The 26,008-nt window shown below is 43.9% G+C and overlaps 1 protein-coding gene across 2 annotated transcripts in view; it reads right to left on the minus strand.

Moving 5' to 3' along the window:
* Usp46 (ubiquitin specific peptidase 46) overlaps window positions 1–26,008 on the minus strand; it is a 67,383-nt gene that overhangs the window by 16,131 nt on the left and 25,244 nt on the right. For both annotated transcript variants that reach the window (XM_021163490.2, XM_085836759.1), the window contains exons 2-5: window positions 22,833–22,913; window positions 18,133–18,346; window positions 14,773–15,002; window positions 2,346–2,422 (exon numbers count right to left, since the gene is read on the minus strand). In XM_021163490.2, the coding sequence (XP_021019149.1) occupies window positions 2,346–2,422; window positions 14,773–15,002; window positions 18,133–18,346; window positions 22,833–22,913 (602 nt within the window). The remainder of the gene's footprint in view (window positions 1–2,345; window positions 2,423–14,772; window positions 15,003–18,132; window positions 18,347–22,832; window positions 22,914–26,008) is intronic.

Below are 26,008 nucleotides of genomic sequence, written 5' to 3' on the forward strand. Positions count from 1 at the left end.
GATTTAGAGGTACCTAAGAAATATGCTTCCGGGGGTAGCTGTGGGTGCATTTCCAGAGGGGGTAACGGGGAAACGCATGGCCCACAATGAATGTTGACAGCATCATTCCATGCACTGGTGTGTAGGACTCAATACAAATGGGGCAGCAGGCAGGGTGGGGGAGGGATATGAGCTGTATGTGAGCATTCACCTCGATGTTTTCTAACTATGGACTTAGTGTGACCGATGGACTGCCCTGTGTTCTGGCCACCATGTCTTCTCTGCTGTGATGGACTGTAGCCTCAAACTGTGAGCCAAAACCACCCTTCTCCCTGTCAGCTGTCTCATCTGTCGGACATTTTATCACAGTGATGAGAAAGGTGACTAACACAAGACCAATTACACACTGCCCTTCCCCATCTTTGCCATGTCCAACCTCCGCCTTGCTTACACTGCGGAAACTGAACCAAGTTTCCCATTCCGCCACGGAAACAGCAGTCCGTGATTCAGTTCTCCATGGCACATCTGGAGTCAGAACTAACCACTCAGCGCTTTATCCACCTGGCTTCAAGGCTACAGCTACCACAACCTTCTTTCTAACAACCAGGGATTCCCCATGAGGCAGAGGATGCTGCCAAACCTCCTCAAACCCCTACGTCTACCTCGTCTACTGCGTGAAGAAAGGCAACATCCTTCCCCACAGGACAATGTTGGGACAACTTTCTCTTTTTCCAGTCAAGTGCACCAATACAGTCATAAACTCTAAGAAGACCCAAAGATGGTCTGTTTTTACAGGAATATCACCCAGTCCCTTAACAAAACCAAGCTGAAGAACGAAGCCAGCCTGCAAAACACACTTCAAACCCTCCTTGTTTGCTCCATGCTGAGAGTGGAGAGGGAGGAACTGGGAACTGGGAAGTGGGAAGTGAGTGGAAGTCATATGGCCTACCACACCAAGAAGCTCTTCCAGCAAGATCCCGTCTGCTGATTCTCACTGATGCAAACCAACAGAGCCCTGTTATGATACTGTAAAACTTGTTATGCTACTGTCCACAGATGTCCACAGCTGTGGCATCTGTTCGTTGGGGCAGCCCACCCAAACCACTGAGCCACATTAGCATCTTCGCCTTCAGCCACTCTGTAGGGCAGTCTTGTCCCTATGCTCTGGGGGTCATCTGTGTAGTCCCACTTGACCAGAAGTAGCCAGGTCTTTAGGCCTTAGAGCTTGGTGATTTGTGACATTCGTTCCTGTAGCTTTTGTCTAGGACAGAGAAATTATAAGCACCTATTTCCTTGTTGAAAGGGAGTGGGGATGGGGAATTTTGCCCTTGCAACAATTCCAAACATTTTCTTTCCTTTAAAAGGAAAGAATTTGAAGGATTTCTTTTCCTTTAAAAAGATTTATTTCACTATATGTATGTGCCTATATATGGGTATGGAGGCCATAGGATTGGATCTCCCCCCCCAAAAAAAAAACTGGAATTGCCTGACATGGGTACTGAGAACTGAATTCAGGTTCTCTGGTCAAACACTGTGACCACATAATGACTGAGCCATCTCCCCAGCCTCTCTGCACACAGTTTCAATGCATTAAGTGAATATGTCCTATCTGCAGTAATCCTGGGCACATGTTGTTAAACACTGGCTCATTACTGTCTCTTGACACTAATGAGGGGCCTCTATAGAATATTAAAGCAATGCAGAAAAGGCAATTCCATCACTAGTTCTCAAAGCGCATAAATGTTCAGCACAAGGTTACCTCAGAGCAGTGGTTCTCAGCCTTCCTAATGCTGCGATCCTTTAATGCAGTTCCTCACGTTGGGATGACCCCCAACCATGAAATTATTTTTGCTGCTACTTCACAACTGTAATTTTGCTACCGTTATGAATTATAATGTAAATATCTGTGTTTTCCGATGGTTTTAGGAGACCTTGGGGAAAGCGTCATTCAACTCCCAAAGGGGTTGCGCCCCAAGGTTGATTACTGCTACCTTAGAAAATGAGTCAGTGACTGGCATCGGTATCATTTATTAACTATGTGAGTGAGTAGATGCTTGCAGCAGGCAGACACACACACACATACACAGAGCTAAAGCACGTCTGCATTACAGATTCAAGTTTTATTTTTAACTACAGCGATGAGTTACTTCCACCTGATCCTCTCTGCTCTAAAAGACCCTCCCTACTCCAAACCATATTTGTTTACTTTTAATCTCTTGGGAGGAGAATAGAAAATTAAAGAAAAAAAAAATAACAAGGCTCTAACTGGTTTAAAAGCAGGGGATGATTTTGTGGGATTGGAGTTCCCTTGTGTGCTTACTAACCAGGTCAAAAGTTCAAACCCCAGGCAGAACGCAAGCAGTTACCTCAGACAGTGGGTGATGGAGGTGTTCTGTTCCACATCGACAGAGAGGTCAAGAAAGTCTTCATCTTTGCTACTCACCTGAAGCAAAAGAAAAAGGGCAGGAGGTTAGGTACAAAATACACAGCAGACACCGCAGCTAAGACTTTGAGCATTTAAGGGAGCCTGACATGTGATAGCAATAAAGTCGCATGTGGCTATGAACACTCACCAAACCAGAGTTAGTTCAGAACGTCTCAACCTAATCCCAATTCAACGTCATTCCTTTCACGGTTCTGATTTAAAACGTGGCAACTAAAACTCAGCCAGGTTTCTCTTCCTCTTCCTCCATGTTCCTTATTGTTGCCACCAATGAGTATTAGACAGGAATCTATGTAGCCCACACATGGAGAGGATGGGGACAGAAAAAGTCCAAGAAATAAGAAACCTCCACCCACACAGTGACCCTTCACCAAGTCCAGTTCCTTGAAGTCCCTTCCTCCATTGCCCATTCAAGCCCTGTGAGACCAGAAAACTGGACTGTTGTGCTAACTCCCCCCTTCTGGAGCTGTCCTTCCAGAAGTGGTCACCATGTGCAGAGTCCTGTGCTGTCATTCCTGAGCTGGTCACACAGCCCATCCTGATACAGGCCACTATCAGCTAAACCTGCTCACTGCTCCAGTTGTTCCCCGGACCTTCACATGTCAGTCAAAGCTCCCGGAGTGACTTCTTACTTGCCACTCACTCACCAACAACCCTGAGGTTTTACAGTTTTGATGGTGGACTGGGAGGAATGAGCTGGCCCAGCAACAAACTCAAAATGTTCAGTCTGCCAGTGGGAAAATGAAGACCACACTCATTTAAAAGACAGTGTCGACCCTAAGTCGACACACTTTGCAGGGGTTATAATAATACATCACAGTTGTACTGGAGCCTCAGAGATACAACAGTAGCTGACAGTAAACATCGGAGAACTGATACAACCACATGGCATAATATATTTTCTATTTCCCTTACTAAAGCTCAGAAGGTTGGCTCTGGCAGTAAGTAACTAAGATCCTGGTTTATTAATATGTGTGCGCTCGGCTCTGCTTCTGCCCTTGGGGTACCAAGACTGTTTTCAGTGTGACAGTTCTTCTCTGTTCTGGGAAGTGAAACAGCTCTTCTAGACAATATTCAGTGAAGCAGCTCTCTTTTATTAGGGGGTAACAAAGGCTATATAAATCTTAGAGAGTGGGAAGGAGTTTTCAGGGTGAGTTTACATTATTGGCTGGGGCTGAAGTATTGGGAATCCTTTATTTGCATGAAGAGGGATTCTAGGGGCTTCAACCTGTAATTTGGCCATCAGGGGACTGTGTCTACCTCAATGAGGGTTGTGGGGCTAAGTGCCCTGGGGTGTGCAGGCCCACAACAGGGAGGGGACAATCCTTACTCCTGACAGCCTCAAGATGAGATTTTCAGGGTTTGGATATGTCTCAAACACACCCTTGCTCCAGGTCTGTGCCGTGTCCCATATCCTGCTCCGCACCCGCACCACGCTTGCCCCACATCTCCCCGCTTTTGTTTTATTTGAACTCAGAGATTAGCCTGCCTCTGCGTCCTACGTGCTGAGATTAAAGGCATGCACCATCATGTCTAGCAGGAAGCGGATTCATTAAGCCACAAAGGAATCCTGTGGAGATCCAGATCATCAGCAATGGTGAATATTTGTGTGAATGAAGATACGGATTGATTGCCATTCTTGCTTTGCCTTTCAAAATAATACTTGTGCCCGGTAGTGGTGCTGGTGCTGGTGGTGGGGACTGTGGTGGTGCTGGTGATTGTGGGGTAGTGGTGGTGGCGATGGTAGTGGTACTGGTACTGGAGATGGTGGTGGTGCTGTTGCTGTTGCAGTTTAAGGGGGATACACAGGTTGAACATGCACATCAGTAGACAGAAGAGTAAGGACCACCTTTTGCAAGTGCTATGTTTAGTTACTGACATAATTTCTAGTATGCAAGAGATACACAATAAATGCATACTACATGAATTGCTCAACTGAAGATGAACTGAACGAAGATTAAGATACCTAAGTCAGTGGCCTCTCAGAGGCAGAAATATGAATCTCCTTCTTTTAAATACATATTCCCTTTTCACATTTGCTCACAAATATTATATATTTAAATAAAACATTCTCTTAACTGAAACAGCCCCTCTCTGGGAGAAAAATTCAAGGACTATGGCCAAGTAGAGTCACACTAAAATTCTATGAGGTTGGGTAGAAGGAGGCAGGGGAACCAACTACTCTGTGGGATGAGCTGTAACTCACTTTCGGTTTAACTGTTTCTGCTCTGTTCTGAAGACACAGAGCTCCCAGGATGAGAGTGATAACGCTCTGTTCAGTAAGTCCACCCTGGCGGGGAGATCAAAGTCCTATCAGGATTTTTCTCTATCCCTGCCCCAAGAAGTCACAGTCCAAATGAGGCCCAGTCAAGAACTATACTGCGGAGGTATTTAAATGTTTGACAAGGTGGAGCTGAGTTTGTTTGTCGGTTGGTGGAGGTGGTTAGAGAATTTTTTGAGGTGGGGGGGGATGGGGGGGGAGAGGTCTTTTCTTCTGCAAGCTGCCAGGAAAGCATATTCTTCCCCCACACAAGGATCTGGTCGAAGGGAAAATACAGCTTGTCTCCAAGGAAACGCATCACTAAAAGATTCCAACACTCTCAGCATGAAAAGCCTACAATCACTTCTCCTTTCTTCTCTTAATTCTGAGCCTGGTATCCTTCCCTCAAAAAAAAAAAAAAAAAAAACAGCTCCCCACCTTAAAAAGAAGAGAAAGAGACCCTACTTGCTCAGTTTTAAATAACTATAACTCATTAATATTAATTTAAATAACTATAACTCAGCCTAAAGGCCATATTTACATCATGAGTGAGTGAGGCCATCTTTAAATATGTGTCTACCTCTCCCGACACCTTGCCTGAGTTAGTGGGAAAGCTAATAGTGTCTTAGGACTCCACCAAGATGACACTGCCATGACTGGTACCCAAGGATGGACTGCTGCCCACCTGAAAGCCTTGCCTCAACTTCCACTGAGTACATGAGCAACCTCCTGCCTCAGCCGGCTCCACCCCAGATCTGTGGGGGTCTCAGAGGCTCTGCTGGAGCAGTAGGAACCTCTGAAAACTAAGCAATAAGAGCTGAAGAACTGGTATAGTTAATAAAAGAGTTCTTTGCACATTTGTTTGGCCCCAGCAACAAATATAAAATCTTAAAGCCACAGAGAATCCCTGAAAAGCCACAGATCTTGCAAGGCATAAAAACCTCAGCTTTACATAGAAAGAAGAATTAAAATAAACAACTTCAAGATTAAGGTCCAACTGACCTAATAAATCTTATGAAGCAACAAAGGAACAACCGTGGGAGCAGTCAGACTCCAGTGGAAAATCCTTGAAACCCCGATCCAGAAGTGCCCTTGTCAAGGTTGTGTGGACAAGTGAGCTCTGATTACCCCTTAAAATAGGCCCTCCAGATCCACGGCAGAGGAGACCATTTGTCTCCATAGATCCTTCATTTGGCATCTGGGCCGCAATCATAGGCAACGCTTTACCAAGAGAGAATGGGCAGGAAATCAGCCATTGTCCTCAGAACTCGAAGGCTGGTACAGAGGTTTTCCACAACTTGAGGAACAAGAAGAGGTTGAAGGGGGCGGGGGGTGGGGGTGGCAAAGGCAAGGTGCCCCAAGGGCTAATCTGCTACCCAGGATCAAGAACAGCTTAATCCACTGTGACATTTCACAGGTGGGGGCTTTAACAATTCTGACTATATTGAGTGGACAGTCTCTGCCCCAGGACAGAACTCAAAGGGGGTTCCCAAAGGAAAGTTAGGTTTTTGGATTTTATTAAATCGTCTATGAAACCCAGTCCTGCACAGGCAACAAGCAGGAGAAGCCCAGAGGCCATGCACTTTCTTAGAAAGTGCAAGGCTTTCTAACAATTAGAGCTGGCTAAAAATGGAATGTGTCCTTGGGAGATTGGGTTCCCTGCCTCTGGCCAGTGTCCACTGGATGATGGTGACCAACTGGCTAGGACACCATAGAGCATGGCTGGGACACCATAGAGCATGGCTGGGACACCATAGAGCATGGCTGGGACACCATAGAGCATGGCTGGGACACCATAGAGCATACCCGGGCATGGGCAGAACAAGGATTGGGTGATTCCTAGGAGTCTGTCCAGATCTGGGATCTAAGAAACAGTGGGGACTATTCAAGTGACCAATAAAGAAAAGTATACATATTTTTTCTTGTCTCATATATATATTGTATCATATGTGTGTATAGCTTGTCGTGTGTGTGTGTGTGTGTGTGTGTGTGTGTGTATTCAAATGATTTAATCAAGGGGGAGGGTTAAAGATTGTTCTCTCTGGATTCTGAATAGTCCACCACAAAGAAATGATAAGTGCCATAGTGGCTATATTAATTGTTAAGATTTGCTTTATATAATGTATACAGTTTCAAGACACCAAATCATTGTCTGATTTGTACATTATATGCCACTTTAAAATAATAAATAAAGATGTAAGTCTTTAATTCTGTTTTCATTTTCATTGTTGTTTTATGCTATAAGCGTGCTTTGCATGCATGTATGGCTAGGTGTAACATTCACGCTCAGTGCCTATAAAAGCCAGAAGAGAGCTTGAGATCCACTAGAACTGGAGTTACAGGTAGTTCTCAGCAAGAGTAGGAAGTATTCTTAATCACTAAGCCATTTCTCCTGTTTCTGTTTATTTTGTGAGAGTTTTGCCTACACATATGTACCAAGTGCATGCAGTGCCCACTGAGGACAGAAGGGGGTGTGGGAGCCCCTAGAATTGGAGCTGCAGATGGCTGCAAGCAACCGTGTGGGTGCTGGGACCAAACCTAGTTCCTCTGCCAAAGCAGCAAGTGCTCTAACCACTGAGCATCTCTCCAGCCCCAGGATGTGCACTTAAAATCAATATAAAGAGATTGTTCGGCCCTCCAGAAAGAGACACTATAACATCTAGACAGTTCCAATCCTCTTAGAACAAATACTTCCATATGATTGAAGAACTAGAGTGGAATATTTGGATGCAGGTTCCTGTCTGAGCTAACCCTTCAGGAAATAAGCTCAGAAAGCGACTTCTGAGGCGTGAATACTTAATGCAACATTTGCATGCGAAGGATCATTTGTTCTGTTTGTAAGGTTTTGCTTTGTTTTGTTTTGCTTTGTTTTGTTTTAAGCTATGAATATGGCTGAGCCTACTATCAGAGTCATCCTGAAAATCCACACAGAATGCTGCCGAGGTGGATTTACTAACAATGTCCAATCATATCCGCAAAGGAGGGATCGGCTGTGGATATGCTACAGACGTCCCAGCTGTCAAGCCAGAACGCAGTGCCACACTGCTGCTTCCAGCCTCACAAGCACACAGACTAGCCTGCGCTTCCTTCATAGGGTTTGGATTTGAGATTGTAATTATATAACTGATTATTCATCTTGTCCTTCAGATCGGGTTTTGTGGTGGAAACCAGAGAAACAAGGTGAGCATGCATGCCCAGTCTTCATCTCTCTACACAGCAGTGTGTGTTGGAAAGCCATTCAGTGAATATAATAACACTTACACAGCCACTACATAGCAAAGGAGATGTCAGAGGGGTAAGGGTGCGCTAAGAGCGCTCACGCGAGTGCTGAGGAGACAGCTCAGTGGGTGAGAGCTCTTCCTGACAAGCATGAAGACCTTCTTTCAGAACTCTAGCACCCCCACATAAAAAGCAGGTGTGGCTATATGCTCTCATGTATGTACCCCAGTACTAAGTGATCACTGCAGCTTGCTAGCCACAGCCTGGGGAAAAAACATCAGGCTCCTGGTTCAGTAAGAGACTCTTTCTCAAGGGACTAAGGTAGAATGCAATAAAGGAAGACACCTGACATCCTCATCTGGTCTCCATATATATCCACGCATGTGCCTTATGCCTGCCTGCACACACATGTGTACACACACACACATATATATGTATATGTACACACACATATATGTATATATATGTGTGTGTGTATATATAATACATATTACATATACACATATATTATATATAATACAAAAGTAAAGAAAGAAAGAAAGAAAGAAAGAGAGAGAGAGAAGAAAGAAAGAAAGAAAGAAAGAAAGAAAGAAAGAAAGAAAGAAAGAAAGAAAGAAAGGAAGAGACAAAGGGAGAAACAAAATGCTTACATAGTAGAATGTTCGCATAGGTTGTAAACTATAGCATCTTGAGGACTGGACAAATTATAAGATGTCAATGATGAACATAATCTGCTATCCCATACATCTACTTTCATGAGACACAGGATAGAGAAACATGAATTCTGTGGCTAGATTTTATGTATTACAATATCCATGACAGCATTGTTCACAGTATTTTCCCCAAAGTAAAAATGACCAGATAGCCACCAACCATAAAGCCAGTGAACTATGAATGATGTCATCATTCATCCACTAAGTCATGGCATGGCAATGACAAAGAGTGAGCTAACTCATCGCACCAAGACACAGTGAACCTCACCAGGGATGCTACCCAAAGGAACCAAGACACAAAAGGCTACAATGGACATTCATGTAAAGAGCAAAATAAGCCAAAGTATACCATGAATGTTAAGGGTATGGCGAAAAGTAATGATTCCCGGCAGATATGCAGAGAACGGAGAGATCAGAATGAATGCAAACTCTTTCACAGAAACGTGGTTTTACAAATATGTTGATCCCTGAACATTCAAGACAACATATGAGAGAGGGTCAATTTGACTAAAAACTAGTGGGGGGAAAATGTCTAAAAAAAAAAAAAAATTACATCTTAAATTCCAAACAACAAAGAGTAAGCTGCTTGGTTACTGCAAAACCACAAAGCAGAGTTCAACACGAATAACTAAGGCTAACACAGCTCACCACCACCATGTGAGAGCCAACCGGCTTTACCAGGCACACCTAAAGATACGCATGTCCTATGACCAGCAGTTCTGTGCCTGAGGGATACCCTAGAAAGAAGTGCTTGCATGCACACATACACACACACACACACACACACACACACATCAGATGTGTGTGAAAGGGTTTCCAGCACTGGCACTTAGAGAAAGCTAAACACCAGACTATCATCAAAGAATGGGAAAATAAACTGTGGTACATTCCTGAAATAAAATACTACCCAACAATAAAAGAAACAGTGAACCGCACTGTACACAATCAAATGGCTGAATCTTAAAAACACGAGAAAAACAACTTCAGGAGACTATCTGTATATGACTCTATACACACATATAAGCGTGAAGGTGCAGAATTAAGTATATGTCTAGGATTAAACATGCAGAAATATAATACCTAAAATCTCAAAGCAGGGGGCTAGAAAGAAGGCTCAGCAGTTAAGGCACCTGCTGCCCACTCAGAGGACCCAAATTCAGATCACACCACACTAGACAGCTCACCGTCTCCAGCTCCAGAGGACCAGATGCCTCAAGCCTCCATGGGCACCTGCACCCACATGCCGACCCACACACCTACACATAACTAAAAATAGTAAAATTTAATATTCTTTAAAACTGCAAAGCAAGTGCTAAGAATATATAAAGCTGAAAATAATGATGTACTCGGAGGTAGAGGGTGAGAGAGGGAGAAAAGTGAGATTGGGAAGAAGGACTCAGAGGGCGACAGAGTGAGGGATGTGCAAAGTTTTGTTTTTAAGATGCTGCTCCAAAATCAGCTTTTTCCAATGGAGAAGCACTGGGTACTTCAGCCATAATCCAGTAGCCCCATGCCCAGTAGTTGACCAACACAACACCTTCATGGCATTGTTGTTGTTGTTGTTGTTGTTGTTGTTGTTGTTGTTGTTGTTGTTTGAGGGGTTTTTTTTGCTTTTTTTTTTTTAGGTTTTTTTTTTTTTTTTTTTTTTTAGTTTTTCGAGACAGGGTTTCTCTGTATAGCCCTGGCTGTCCTGGAACAAACTCTGTAGACCAGGCTGGCCTCAAAACTCAGAAATCTGCCTGTCTCTGCCTCCCAAGTGCTGAGATTAAAGGTGTGTGCAACCACTGCCGTGCTTGCTTGGTTTTTGTTTGGCTGTTTGATTTGGTTTGGTCTTGTGGGCTTTTGTTTCCTCTTGGTTTTTTTGTCCATTCTGATTTTCAGTTTTTGTTATGCTTTGTTTTAGAAGAAAGATTGAAAGAACGTGGGTAGAGAGATGGGGGTGAACTGGGAGGGGGGGAGGAGAAAAAGATGATCAAAATATACTGTATGAAAAACAAATTAGATAAAATACTGTTCCTACCCTTTCGTGCAAGTCTTTCAGTGGGCATGAGCAGAAGTCTTTCAGGGACTTCTCAGAAGCAGATCTACTAGAGAACTGCTGTCATTTTATTGTAAACGTTGGGTAAATGGGGAGCCAGTGAGATGGCTCACAAAAGGACAACAGGCAGTGGTAAGGGCTCTTCTACCAAGCCGATGACCTGAGTTCAATTCCCAGGTAGAAGGAGACACTGACATTTGAAAGTTGTTCTCTGACCTCCCAACATCACCTTGGCATCTGCGCGTGCACACACAACACTCATATAATACACTCTACACACACACACACACACACATACACACACACATCATATACATATAAAATTTTAATTAGGTAAATAACATCACAAAGATGTTTTCAAAATCTAGAAAATATTACAGGACAAACAAACTGGTTTCTTCAACAAATTAATCACAAGAAGGAAAAAGGTGGGTGGGGGGTGTGAATTATAGATTAACACACATGCTAATAAATTAACGAACATTTGGACTGGGGAGATGGCTCAGTGGTTAATCACTTGCTGTGTAAGCAGAGTTTGCATTCCCAGAACCCACTTAGATGCTGAGTGGGCGTGGTCACCCACTTACCATTTCTGCCTTGCAAACAAGAGAATGGGGATCCCCAAAGCAAGCTGGCTCTGGAGATCAGCTGTATCAAGTGAGCCCTGGGCTTTATAAACAGACCCAGAAAGATGATGGTGAAAGATGGTTCTCACATGCACTCATGCCAGCCACACACACACACACACACACACACGAAAATAGAAAATTGAAAAATATAATTAATCAACTGCTACAAAAACAGGACATAATCAGGCAGACTTCAACACTGAGCGAATAATAGCAGAACTCTTTTGAGGTGTGAAAATCGTATTGTGCTTTTTAAAAGACTTAATTTTTAATGATCTATACAGATAATAAATACACTGCAAGTGGCATGATATCTGGAGTGTGCTTATAAAATAACCCAGGTGGAGGAGGGAGAGGTGTGGAAGGAGAGGAAATGAAGGTGAGCCGGAGTTAGCTCATCAATCCTCGGGCACACACACACACACCATGCACTGTACTGTCTCAGTTTTTGTAGCCGTTTGAATTTTACTGAAACAAGAAAGTAAAAAGGGACAGAAAATGGAGAGGGCAGAGATCCAGACAAGTAAGGCTGTGCCAGAGACGCTTTGGTGGCTACATTTGTAAATTCTCAAGTGCTGATCTCTAGACTTATATAATCACAATTTTTTTTTTTAGAAAAATGCTATAAATTTATCATCTCCAGATGGGAAGAATACTTGTAATTTTTAGTCTCCATTTGACTTATCTGTGTTTTCTAACTATTTCTGTTAGAAACCCATCAGAATCTTGATTCAAGCACTGTTGAAAAGGTCACCGAAAAGATTGTCAGAGAGGCAGAGCCCCCCCCCCCAACCTCTCTTCGATGCTGAAGTTTGAATTTACATTTCTTAGCCATTGAGGGATCACAACTTGCAAAGGGCTGCTCTGACCTCCCAAAACTGTCATTGACCTTCCATTCAGAGAAGCTAGGGTATGCGGAGACACGGAGCCTTTCGGTCGTGCATTTTGGTGGCTGAGAAAGTTGCTTTCTCTCTCTCCACCAGAAGCACATCCTTGTCAGAAGCCAACAGCGAAGACTCCTGACCTCAGAACTATAAGCCTCTACTCTTTGAGGGCTCCTCTCTTAAACTGTGGATTGTGACCCCACATGGCTTGACATAACAAAATGGGGGAGCTGCAGAAATTCTGGTAATGAAAGGGTTCCAACCACACAGTGACCAAAATCAATCCAAATCAAACGCACGACGAACCTGGGGCATTTCTGACGGCCCTCACCCTTGTTACTCTGAGACATCCCTGAAGTCTTGGTTCTGAACCCGCGACACACTCATTTAGCACCGTGCGCGCCAACATTACTGCCTGAAACACGGGGGCTTGGCTCAGGTCTGAGACGACTGTATTTTATAACTGCAATGCTTGTCCTGCAGTTTTCTGCTCTTATAAAAACAACAGTTTAATTATAGAAACACTTTATATATTTTTCTGCCACCATTCCTTCGCAGGTAAGTATTAAGTCAGTATATGACTTTTTGTTTTTTGTTTTTCATTTTTCAAGACAGGTTCTCTTCATGTAGCCCTGGATTCACTTTGTAGACCAGGCTGCCCTTGAACTCACAGAGATCCACCTGTCTCTGCCTACTGAGTACTGGGATTAAAGGCGTGCACCACCATACCTGGCTAAGGATGCTTGATTTAAAAATCTGCTCTTACAGTTGCTGACTCGAGCTTCTTTTAAATATTGCTAAATGGGGGCTGAAGAGATGATTCCGTGGCTGAGTGGCATATGTTCTGAATACACACTGCTCTTGTTTAGGACCTGGATTTGGGTCCCAACACCTACATAAGGCAGCTCCTATAACCCCAGTTCCTGGGGATCCACAAGCCTCTTGTGTCCTCCAAGGGCCTCTGCTTGAATGTGGTACACATAAACTCACACAAGGACACACACATACACATAAAATAAAAATAAATTAAAACATCATTTAAAAGCACAAATAAAAAAATTACAAAATTAATGTCTTGGGATTCGGATAGAATGCCCAACACTTTATGAAATGGCCCTAAACATACTTCTGCCATTTTTTCCTATATGTTTATGTGCAGCAGGGTTCTCAGCGCTGATGGCTATAAAAATCAAAATATTGATCACCTCTGAAAAACACTAAAGGTGTTCTGCCTCCCACAGCATCAAAGAGTCAGCCATGATTGAAATCTTTGTGTAAAAATAAACAAGTATACAGATCCCATTAGAATGCAAATACGGTTTCAACAGTAATAAATGGTAAAATTATATGGACCCCAAAGAACAGTTGTAAAATAAATTTACGATTATTGTAAATGTTTGGTTTTTATGTCTACTTTATAAGCCGGTCATATAAAAATTTCTTGGGCTAAAAAGAGGTCACAAGTAGAATTAAAAAAAAATGCTAAGAAGCCCTGGTTTAAATCACCCTGAGGGATGGCCGTGCAAACAGCCAAACAGCAGTGGGGTGGACCATGGCAAGGGGCCTTGAGCAGATCCTGCTAAAAGCTACTTATCTCTTCTCCCCAGAAAAATGTATATTCATCCAGGTCTGTCTGAATCAAGAAATCTGACAGTTCTAAAGGAACATACAGACTTTCTGTGGGCTTAGCAGTTGGGATAAATGACAGATGGCATCCATTACATGCTTTGCTGTATGTCAAGTACATCTCAAATTAAACAGCCGCCACCAAATCCACTCTTCTCAGACACCAGAGGAATAACGTACTCAACATGCCTGCTTTACAGACCAGGACAGGAAGACAGAGAAGAAAACGGCAATGTCATGGGAAAGTTGGAAAAGTCTTTGAGAGTCAGGGCTGGCACAGAAACTCAGGCAGCTGGGCTCTTACCTAGCCAAACATGAAGCCCCTCTCAAAGTTAAACAAGCAAATAAAAATAAATAAAAATCTGAGTCACTCCCTAGAGAAGATAGCCTTAAATCCAAATGGCTTTAAGGGCCTTCCATGTGCCAGATACAACCAAGTACACAGAATCATCCGAAAGCCAAAATAACACTGCACCGGGCCTCTCACCTACCCAGAGGAATACAAACGGGAGTCAATCTTCCTTTCGCTCTAAGTAGGATACACCACAGTGGACTCCCAAGAAGTCAAGGCAATGGTCTCCGCATCACCCCTGATCTCTTTATGGTGAGAACTTTATTAAGTGGGTCATGGTCTAGTCCAATACTTCAGTGTGTAGCCTTAACATCCACCCATGGAATACAGTAACCTAACATCTTGTCTCCCAGCAGGTGGAGGAGGAGAGAGGGGTGGGTGGAGCAAGCTGGCTAGCCAATAAGTGAGTGCCAGACACTTGTCTCCAACACTGAGACAGACGTCACAAGGAACCCACAATTCCAAGAGTTTGCGCTTGACCGTCCAAGGCATAATAAATAGGATAGTCCACACGTACTGAAAACAACAGTAAGCATGAGATATCTCAATACACATATACAAGGTAGATGGACCCCACCACCACCACCACCACCACCACCCACTCACCCACCCACCCACCCAGTACTCACAGTTTCACAGTTCAAGCATCGAGTTTCGTTAGTGAGTGTTCCCTGAAAAATCTCGTGGACCCAGGTGAGTTCTGGCTTATTGTTCTCGGCTGGTTCGTTCATGTTGCCGTTTTTTAACTTCCCGTTTTGTTTTTCCTGTTTCTTCTCTTCCTGCAGGATGTCCGCAATAGTGTTTAGCAAATAATTTAAGAACTCGTGAGCATCCTGCTGCATGTAGTTATCAAAGAGATCTGGAAAGGAGAAGGTCATCATTTCACACTCTGCGTCTTCAAGAGCGAACAGACGTTTTTAGCTTTGCGCGACAAGCTTCAGTAACGATATCCAAAGACTGGGCAGGCACGGCATAGAATCTCTACTGTGCAATTACAAGAGAGTAACTTCCCAGAGAATCATTTCTTTCCATTTCCTACCACCCACCATAAACTAATATCCCCTAGCTCCCTCCAGTCATGTACAACAATGATCCAAAGTTTAACTCATTCTAGAAAAGAACCAAAATTACGAGACAAAAACCTTGATTAAATAGCTATTGGTTTTGCCTGCATGCATGCAGTGTGTGTGTTGGTGGGAGGAGCGCGCATGCGAGCAAGTGCACACTTGTGTACGTGTGAGGATTAAGAAGGCAGAGGCTGACACTGGCATCTTCCTCAATCACTCTCCACCTTGTCTGTTAAGAAAGGGTCTCTCCCTAACATGCTAACTCTGGCACTCACTTATTGGCTAGCCAGCTTGCTCTGCCCACCCCCTTCTCCACCTCCACCTGCCAGGATTACAAGCAGGCTACCACACCTGCCAGGCTGGCTTTGAGCACTGGGAATCTGAACTCCAGTCCTCTTACTTGCTTGAGTACTTTATTATCTACTGAACTCCCAGATAGCAATTCTTAATATGTGACCTCCAGTGACTAATTAGTCATTGAGTCATTTTTGCCATAGCAACTAAATGCCATTCCCGAGAGCCACATTAAACCTAAGGCCAGCCTGGAAGACTCTTACATGAAAGATGAAAGAATTGTGAAGTATATGCGAACAGATAACATTCCCACAGTGCTCCTAAAACAAACGCAAATGCCCTAAGCCTACTGCTGACCCTGCTGTCAGGACAAGCAAGCAGCTAGAAGCCTCTACTGCTAGGCCAACTGCTTACAACTGCTTGCAGCTGCTCACCACAGCTACCACGGCTCACCCCTGCTCCTCCTTTATTCAAATCCCGTTTATTCTAGCATACATCAACATTACAACTTCTAAAGCTAGCTATCAAATTAAACAAAACTTTGTAAAACAAACACTGGGTGACTAAGTTCATTGGAGTAAGTTAGAATTTTGGGCAGATACAACTTGCCACATGAAATAGTCCGATAATCAGTGTAAAACTTCTGGAATTTACGACATGTTTCTATCACTGTTTCCCTCCAAAAAAAAGGTGCTGATTGGAAACCTTGCACTGACTTTCGTAGCATTACTGTCCTTACCACGGACAAAGCACCCAACCAAGTTAACTCAGAGGAGGAAGGATTTGTTTGAGCTCGAGGTTCCAGAGGGTTCCACTCCTGCTTGTCAGCCCCAGACCCTGGCGCAATGGAGTATGGCAGAAGCTACCCACCTCAGGGTGCACAGGAGACACAGAATGAGAGAAGAACTAGGAACCAGGTGTCCCCTTCAAAGGCTCACGCCTGTGATCTACTTTACAGCTTCATCCCAGATCCTAAAGTCCCCATGACCTTCCGGAACATCATCCCCAGCAGAGAACCAGCAACCTCAGACTGAACGCACACGTCCCACCCAAACTGTAGCCCCGAGTTACTTCTAACATGGCAGAGCCTCTTTAAGTAACGTGTGCTTGCTCCGTTCACAGTTCAGAAGGTAGTGCTGTTCTGCTCAGAGAGTCATCAACATATTTCACCCTAGGGGTACAGCAATCAAAGGTCTGCCTTGGACAGTTCTATTTTACCCTTACAATCCTTCCCCAGAGTGCAGCATGAAGAAAGAAAGAAAGAAAGAAAGAAAGAAAGAAAGAAAGAAAGAAAGAAAGAAAGAAAGAAAGAAAGAAAGAAAGAAAGAAAGAAAAGGAAGGAAAGAAAGAAAGAAAGAAAGAAAGAAAGAAAGAAAGAAAGAAAGAAAGAAAGAAAGAAAAGGAAGGAAGGAAGGAAAGAAAGAAAGAAAGGAAGGAAGGAAGGAAGGAAGGAAGGAAGGAAGGAAGGAAGGAAGGAAGGAAAGAAAGAAAGAAAGAAAGAAAGAAAGAAAGAAAGAAAGAAAGAAAGAAAGAAAGAAAGAAAGAAAGGAAGAAAGGAAGAAAGGAAGAAAGGAGAAAAGAAGGAAGAAAAGGAAAGAAATTATTCTAAATGGGATGTCAAATATCAAATTTTGTTTGTTTGTTTGTTTGTTTGTTTGTTTCACATATAATGGGAAAAGAAGAAATGTCTTCTGTTGCGCAATGGCTGTGCACTGCTTCAGTCCCAGCATGCCAGAGGCAGATGCAAAGACAGGGGAATCTCTGTGAGTTTAAGGCCAGCCCAGTCTATCGATCGAGTCCCAAGACAGCCAGGGACTCAATTAATTTATTAAATTAATAAAAGGGAGAGGATAAATTAACTGATTAATTAAGTTTCATATTTGCATCAGGGTCTAAATATGTAGGTGGCCTGGTCTAGGTGGCCTGGAACACAGTAATCTGCCTGTCTCTGTCGCCTGAGTGTTAGGTTTAAAGTTATGCCACTAGTACACCTGCTCTCTCTCTCTCTCTCTCTCTCTCTCTCTCTCTCTCTCTCTCTCTCTCTCTCGTGTGTGTGTATGTGTGTGTTGTCTATGTAACATTTTTTTTAATTTATTTATTTTATATATATGAGTACACTATTGCTCTCTTCAGACACACCAGAAAAGGGCATCAGATCCCATTATAGATGGTTGTGAGCCACCGTATGGTTACTGGGAATTGAACTCAGGACCTCTGGAAGAGCAGTCAGTGCCATCTCCCCAGCTCCTGTGTCTATGTAATTGTATGTAACATGTAGGGTATTAGATCTTCTGGAACTGGACTTACAGGTGGCTGTGAGCCACTCAGTATGGGTCCTGAGAAGCAAAATCAAGTCCTCTGGAAGGGGAGAATATACTTCAAAAGAGTTCATTCTTATCCACTGAGCCATCACTCCAACCCCTGAAATATCTTTTCTTAAAAAACACTGTGGCTGACCATGCATACTCTCCCTTAAAAAAAAAATTAAATGAGTTTTTCATTTTGAGGCTACACAGAACCACTGCCGTTCCCCATTCCAGAGCCTCGAACCCACGACGACCAACCGCAGCAGAACCTCTGCTGTTCCCCTTACCGGAGCCTCGAACCCACGAAGACCGCAGCACTCACCGTTCTCTTTCCTCAGCCTTGAAATGAACTTCTTTGGTGGGATGACGCCAACCTTCTTCTTCTGCGTGGCAATGCTGTGGAAAAGGTCTGCCAGGCATGTCAACAGGTTTTCCTTCTTTTTTTGCTGGGCCTTGTATGCCAACACATTCTCCCGGAACGGCCGGCAGAAGTACAGCGCTTGAAGCACGGAGTTACAGTAGCATGTGTTTCCAAACTGCCAAAGCACAAGAGGAGAGGCTGCAATCATCGCCCGGACGTAAGCCACCGCCGGACAGGAGCGGGGAGAGAGGTGCCACCGCCGGACAGGAGCGGGGAGAGAGGTGCCACCGCCGGACAGGAGCGGGGAGAGAGGTGCCACCGCTGGACAGGAGCAGGGAGAGAGGTGCCACCGCAGGACAAGAGGAGGGAGGTGCCACTTCCGGACAGGAGAGAGGCGGGAGGTGCCAGGATCCCGGGACCTGCCAATCCCTGCGTTCCCGTATTAGAGCCAAGCGTGTCTAATTAGGTAAGGGTGGATCTGATCAACAAGGTCAGGGGCAAAGGGGTACAGCAGTGGTTCTCACGCTTCCTGATGATGTGGCGGCACCCCCCCCCCAACAATAAAACTACTTCATAACTGTAATTTTGCCACTGTTATGAATTGCAACGTAAATATCTGTCTTTTCCAACTGTCTTTGGCGACCCCTGTGAAAGGGTAGATGGAGCCCCAGATGGGTCACGACCCACAGGATGTTCAGAGGGGTCGCAATCCATGGGTTGAGAACCACACCCCCTCCTTAGCTGTAGTTTTACTTGCTATGCTTTCAGTTATGGGGAGTCAACCACAGTCTGTGAACATTAAGTGGAAATTTACAGAAATAAGTTACCTATAATTTTCTATTGTATACCATTCTGAGAGCTGGGATGGAATCTCACACCATCCTATGCCATCCTGCCCAGGATCTGAATCATTCCTTAGTCTCCTGTATCCACAAAAATATGGTACCTGCCCACTAGTCATTTAGCAGATATCTTGGGTATCACAAGTAATCTTCATATTATTTAACCATGGCCCCATCCTAGTTTTAAGAAACAAACTAATACTGATAATTTGCTGTAACTGTTCTATTTTATTAGAACATAATTTCATCTCTTGTGCCTAATGTATAAATTAAACTTTATCACCAGTGTATATATATAGAACAAAACAGTCTATATAAAATGTGGGACAATCCAGTTTTAGACATCCGTTTGGGGTCCTGCAATGCACCCCTGACAGATAAGAGCTTCTGATCCATCCAAGTCTATAAACTTATAAAAAGCACTCTGACTAGGAATCTAAGGAGGTCTGGTGCTTAGAAAAAGACAAGAAAGAAACCCACATCACATGGGGACTCAGAAAAGCAGCTGGCTAAAGAAAAGACACAAAGTAATATTTAAAAAGCTCCCCTGGCTGCAGGCATGGTGATGCACATTTGTGGTCCCAGCTCTTGGGAGGTTGAGGCAAGAGGATCACTGCAAGTTGGAAGCCAGCCTGGACCACACAATGAGTTCCAGGCAGCTTGAGTTATACAGGGAGAACCTGTCTCAAAAACAAACAAACAAACAAACAAACAAACAAACTCACATGGCTATAAAAATAAAAATCGGGGCTGGAGAGATGGACCAGTGGTTAAGATCACCAACTGCTCTTCCAGAGACCCTGTGTTCAGTTCCCAGCAACCACACAGTGGCTCACAACCATCTACGACGTGATCTGATGCCCTCTTCTGGTTTGGCTGAAGACAACTACAGTGTACTCATATACAATGAAATAAATAAATCTTTTAAAAAAAATCAAAAAGAAACTGAAGGGGCTGGGGATATAGCTCAAGAGGAGATTGTGTGTGCGTGTGTGTGTGTGTGTGTGTGTGTGTGTGTGTGTGTATGCATATGTACATGTATACATACACGCACATACAGTGCAGGGAGTGGGTGGGTGTGTATTTAAGGAGTTAAGAACCACTTGCTCAAACAAAGCCTTTAAGGAACAGAGCTTGTTTAGGGCTGCAGTGGCTGCTGCCGCACAGTACAAAATCTCACTTACTCCAACGCTTACTCCAACACAATGGAGCAAGAAGTGCCTTCATAGGCGCCCCTGCCTTCTTCCCGCCTCTCTCCTTCTAAGTTACCCTGCCTTGTGTTTCGACCAAGGTGGCAATTGTCCCAATATGGTATCACACAAGTCCCTGGTCTCTCTGTAATCAGATTAGGGCCCACACAGCAATACTCTATCCCTCTCCAGTCACAGACACAGAGATTTTTTACTTCGGAGGGGAAAGTCATTATCTCACTGGTTTCTAAGTGACTGGAAGCCCAACTCTGTTGGAGGCCCTAGCTGAGACCTGTACTTTAAGGTGTTCCCACTCAGTAAATGAACAGGAAGAAATTCCAAAGCAATAACAAGATCCATAGCCTGGATTATAAAACGCTGCAGAGGTCAAACAGAGCATGGGCATCTCTGAATGGCTTTGTGGCTAGGACATCTTCAGTTCCTGCGTGTTCTAATGTTCCCTGACACAGTCACATAACAGGTGACAAACCCTTTCACACAGAGGCTGGCACCTTCATAAATTACCAATTAAGGAATCATAAATGAAGCTATTAATAAATACAGCTCTCACGAGTCTTCTACAAGGTAGGCAACAGCCTTAGTTCTCTCTCCATAGTCTACATTTGTATTTTCCTTAGCTAGGGAAGAATTTCCAGGAATTGAATGACTCTCTTCAGAGAGTTAAGAGGAGAACTATTCACAGTTGCTAAAATAAGCTTTCTATTAAAGTTTGAAAACTGAGTTTTGCCAATACAATACCCTGTATTTCCAGGGCCTTATGTAGCCTTCCTCTGTCCAGTCTTCTCTCTCCCTCTCAGGATCTTTCACTCAGACACCCTACAGCCACAACCGGCCTGATCTAGTAGTCAACTCTGAAGAAATAAAAGGAATATTTTCCAAGTGTCTACAACATACTGCAGTCTCTCATCAGGGCCTCACATAGTCTCTCTCTCTCTCTCTCTCTCTCTCTCTCTCTCTCTCTCTCTCTCTCTCTCTCTCTCTCTCTCTCTCTCTCTCTCTCTCTCTCTCCCCCCACCCCCACCCCCACCCCGTTCATCCTTCACTGTGACTCAAGAGGGAGAAACCACTGCAACCACAATTACTGAATGCGGAATGGAGGAGCAGAAAGGCCAACTTCCTTGCCTGGGATCACACCACCAGTTAACAGTACAGGAAGAATTCAAATGTAGCTCTTTCCTTTATACCCAATGTAGCATTTACTTGCAAAGAATGTGTCCAGCTTCTCCCAGCAGGAAAGATACTGACAGAATGGCAGAGCAGCTGCTCCAGAAACCCAAGTGTCTGTGAGCTAACAGGCTTAGCACCTAAAACTTTGACTCAATAAAGACACAGTGACGTAGAAAATCCATAGGGGTGATGGGTAATACCACTTTAGCTCATAAAGCCAGATACTAAGGGGCTCCTGCCTAGCAGAAAGAAACCCAGTGTTGTGGAACAGTTTCCTCCAAGATTGAAACCCTCCATCTGGTAGAGAAGCTCCTTACATAGGAAAGTAAAACACTCAAAACAGTTTCAGGAAGTCCCTGAAACTGACCAGATTCACTGGGCCCCTCCCTGCCATAGTAAGCAGAGCTAAACTACAAAGAAGACTCTAGGAAGAACAAAAGCTGCCAGGAAGACTGAGGCTGGAACAACTGAGCGGAAGAAGCAGAAACCAGTAGAGCTGCTTGGAGGAGGTTTAGACCAGAGTCACTAGGAAAAGCCACTCTCTGCCCTGCTGAGCTGCCACCAGTAAGCTGTGCAGTGAGCTCCAGGTTCCCAGCTCTGTGAGCTGTCACCCATGCCTGGGTATGCCTTGGTAAGGCAGCTGTCTTTGTCTCCTGTAAGTAATCCCTCACCCATACTTTTGTATCCCCAATAAAATTCATTGGCTCACCAAATTAAACTTTGGTGGTGCCTGTAATTTGGTCTGTAGTGAGCTCCCTATCTGGGGTGACTGGATGTATGGGTTGTATCTCCCTACGAAAAATTTTGTCATACAACAATTGGGGCCAAGTAATTCTGGGGTAAATGACTCGTGGTTCTTGATTGGCAGCCCTCAGTTACGCATGTAACTGTAGATCTCTAATATCAGCTGTACTATCAGCCAAGCACAGGTAACCAGCTACCAAGTCTTAAAACTCAAGGTGTATTTTTGATCCATACCAAAACAAAGACTGAGAGGTCACGCTGTGAGAAAGGGAGGAACAAGCAAAGTGGGTTTGGCCACACACTAATGACATCACTATGAAAGCGACACAGACAAAGGAAAGCCCTCAAGGCAAATTCGATCAATAATGTAGCAATTAAGTCCTCTGCTGGGGACAACTATTACAACATTTTAAAAAATAGATTAAAGTGCCCTTCTCCAGCATTTGACTCTGCTACTAACTAAAGCACACAGGCAGTTCTTTAAATAGATTTGGCAATGGCAGAGGAGAGCTAGGAATACTCAGGCAGAGAAGGATCCCTCCAAGTTCAAGGCCAGCCAGGTCTACATAATGAGCTCAGGACCAACAGAGCTACATAGCTAGATCTTATCTCCCCAAAACAAAACAAACAAACAAACAAACAAGTCAGGAGCTTTACGTCAAATACCCTAAAGCAAATGGAAACAATAAATACTTACATTGACCAATCCGAAGTAGTGTTCATTGATCGGAAACTGCTCTGGTCCAATGTCTTTTTCCAGAGCAGAGGCATTGGTGCCCTACAAGAAAACATAACAACAGTTCTGTGGCATGAAAACAGATGAGGAAGTTGGGGGATGGAAGCTGGCCCACTCCTGAAACAAGCATCCCTTGTCAGCAGTGTATACTGGATGTGCGACACTACAAGGAAATCAGGAGACTCACTAGCAAGGCTTTCACTCTATTGCATATCCAACGTACTTGTGGCCCTGGCCCTGAGCTTTCGATTAGGAAAAGGTATTTGAGATAGATATGTAAATAACAAGATGGTCTTCTGAATAATAATAATATATTGAATAATAAAATACTCCAGATGGCTGCAGAAATAGAGGGCCTGGAAGATGGGACCATTGTCAAAATCAACATCTTCATTCTGCTAAGGAGTTCCCACACACCCACTCAGCCAGGCACTAAACCAGGCATTTATGAGAATGGTGAAGATACAGACATATAAGACAGCTCTCATGGGGTTCCCATTTTCATATATGATGATGGCCTGAAGCACAAAGCAAACCTATTAGACAATATACCAGGAGCTGGTGTGTACAGCAAAGGAAAATAAACTCAGAGATGGGCTGAGGCCGGCGGGAATGCTACAGCGAGGGCTGTGTGAACGGTAAAGGCTGCCCAACTGCACCTTTAAGTAGAGAACTTAGAGGTCTTACTGAGAAGGCTCTAAGTACAGACAATGTTGCAGATCATGGAAGGATCCAGTGTGAGTCCTGACAACTATGGGATGCGTCGGATTGCTAAGCCTGGTGATACTGGAGCACAGTTAAGACTAACAGCTCCTGTGCCTTCTGTGCCGGGGACTGTGCAGTTTATCCTCATGACGCGCCTAAGAACTACACTATGTGTGATGGCTGTTCTCCGCTGTCTACATCTGGAAGTGACTTAATACCCAAGAGGCTGTGAGGGATTTTTCATAATTAAATCATCTGCAATGGGAAGACCCACTTTAATCCAGATCTTTAGAGGAGGTAAGATCCACCTTTAACCTGAGCCACACCTACTGGCGGTCTAGCTAAAGGATGTGAGAGAAGGAAGCTTGCTTTCTTCCCCTGCTTGTTCTTGCTCTCACTGGCAAGTGTATTCCTTCGCTGGCAGTAGAGCCTATGTCTTCAGGATTCTAGCTGAAGACCATCTGAGATATATATGCAACCTCATGAACTGAACAACTCCAGGATTTCCGGGTCTTCTATTGGAAAGACAGCCATTGTTGAACCTGCTAGACCGCAGCCTGTTACCAACTCCCAAAGGCTGAACTCAGGAATCGGTTTCAACCTTATCCAAATGTTGCAGCAAGCCTATCCATCCAAACTGTGATGAAGCCCACAGCCGGGGCCAAGCACGGGTGATGGATAGTCATTTCTCCCAAAGAGCTGAGTGAGCTGGCTGTAAGGGGATAAAAAAGCTCACTCTAGTCAGGGATAGAGTCATCACTGACCACAGGGAACAGGTTCCAGATCCCTGAAAGACACTCAGTTCCTTCACATAAATGGTATAGTAGTTGCTTATAACCTATGCATATCCTCCTCTATGCTTGATATCTGCTGCTATGCATATCCTCCTCTATGCTTGATATCTGCTGCATTACACATTATACCTGGTATAATAAATGCTATATAAACTGTTGTTATATGTGTATACATACATACATACACACACACATATACACATATATATACATATATATCAACATATATACCTGGTATATATAAATGCTATATTCTACTGTATTGTTTACAGACTAAAGACAAAGTCCGAGTGCTCGGTACAGTTGAAATGTTTAAAACGTTTCTGACCTGTATTTGACTGCTCTGTGTGTACAGAGCCCACGCATGTCGGGGGAGTAGTGGGTAGGATCAGAGCCCTTTGCTGCTGTTATTCCCTGACCATCTGCAGCCTTCTCTTTCCCAGGCTGTCACAGAAGACTCGTAGCTCTCAGAGACACAAGGATTTGGGAGACAGAGAACAGAAAGCTAAGCATTTTATATTTAGAAAGAAATACTACTGGGCCTGGGGGTGAGGGATGATTCATGATTTAAGAGTACATAACTGCTGTTGCAGAAGACCTGAGTTTGATCCTCTGATAGCTAAGTCAGAAGGCTCACAACAACCTAGAACTCCAGCTCCAGGGGATCTGGTGCCCTCTTGATTCCACAGACACCTGCACATACATGTAGATAGACAGACAGACAGATAGACACACACACACAGAAACACACACAAGAGAATAAAACTTAAAGACATTTCTAATGTTCTTTTATTTATTCTCTGTGTGTATGAATGTTTTGCCTGCATGTGTATAAGTGTGCTCTGTGCATACCTGCTACCAGAAGAAGGTGTCAAGTCTCCCTCAGACTGGAGTTACAAATGGTTGTGAGCTACCACGTTGGTGCTGGGCCAAACCCAGGTCCTCTACAAGAGCAAAAGATGCTCCTTAACCATTAAGCTATCTCTTTAGCGCCCCTCCCCCAATGCTGTGTAATCTTAATTCATATACAATCATTTCCTCCTCCAGAAAAGACATGGCCATGAAGCAGACTGGGAACCAGTCAAAGTGGTCACTTGCCACAAAACACACAGTAAGTAGAAGATAACTTGAATCCAAGCATCCAGAACAGCAGTACAGCAGGCTCTCCCCTCCCGCTTAGGTTTCTGTGTGATGTCTCCCTCTCTCTCTGCTCTGGCAACATTCTAGTCTCCTTTACCCACCATCTGAGAGAAGACACAGTGCTCAGATGGGAGGCAGCTTCAGAACCCTTTCTTCAGAGTTGTGAAACCATTGTCTCCACAGCTTTACCACAGCCGACCTTTTGAAATAACAGATCAAATTACGGCAGGACTTCGTGGAACAGACAAAGAACACCAACATTTCTTAATAAAGCTATTTCTAAATCATAAACTAATATGAATAATGGGTATTAAATAGACCTACATCTATTTTTTTTTCAAGCAAAAGTAGAATGTTTGCCAGCAAGAGCAGGATCAACGGAAGATACGATGTATCAGTGGTTGGAACCAGATCTCATTGGATTTTTCTTTATGAAGAAGGGCAACATAGAGAAGTTAACAATGGTTTTGCTAGTTAGTTCTTTGGTTGAGGATGGTC

Source organism: Mus caroli, unplaced genomic scaffold (assembly GCF_978045245.1).
Source record: "Mus caroli unplaced genomic scaffold, Mus_caroli_1 scaffold_4, whole genome shotgun sequence".
Taxonomy (NCBI): domain Eukaryota; kingdom Metazoa; phylum Chordata; class Mammalia; order Rodentia; family Muridae; genus Mus; species Mus caroli.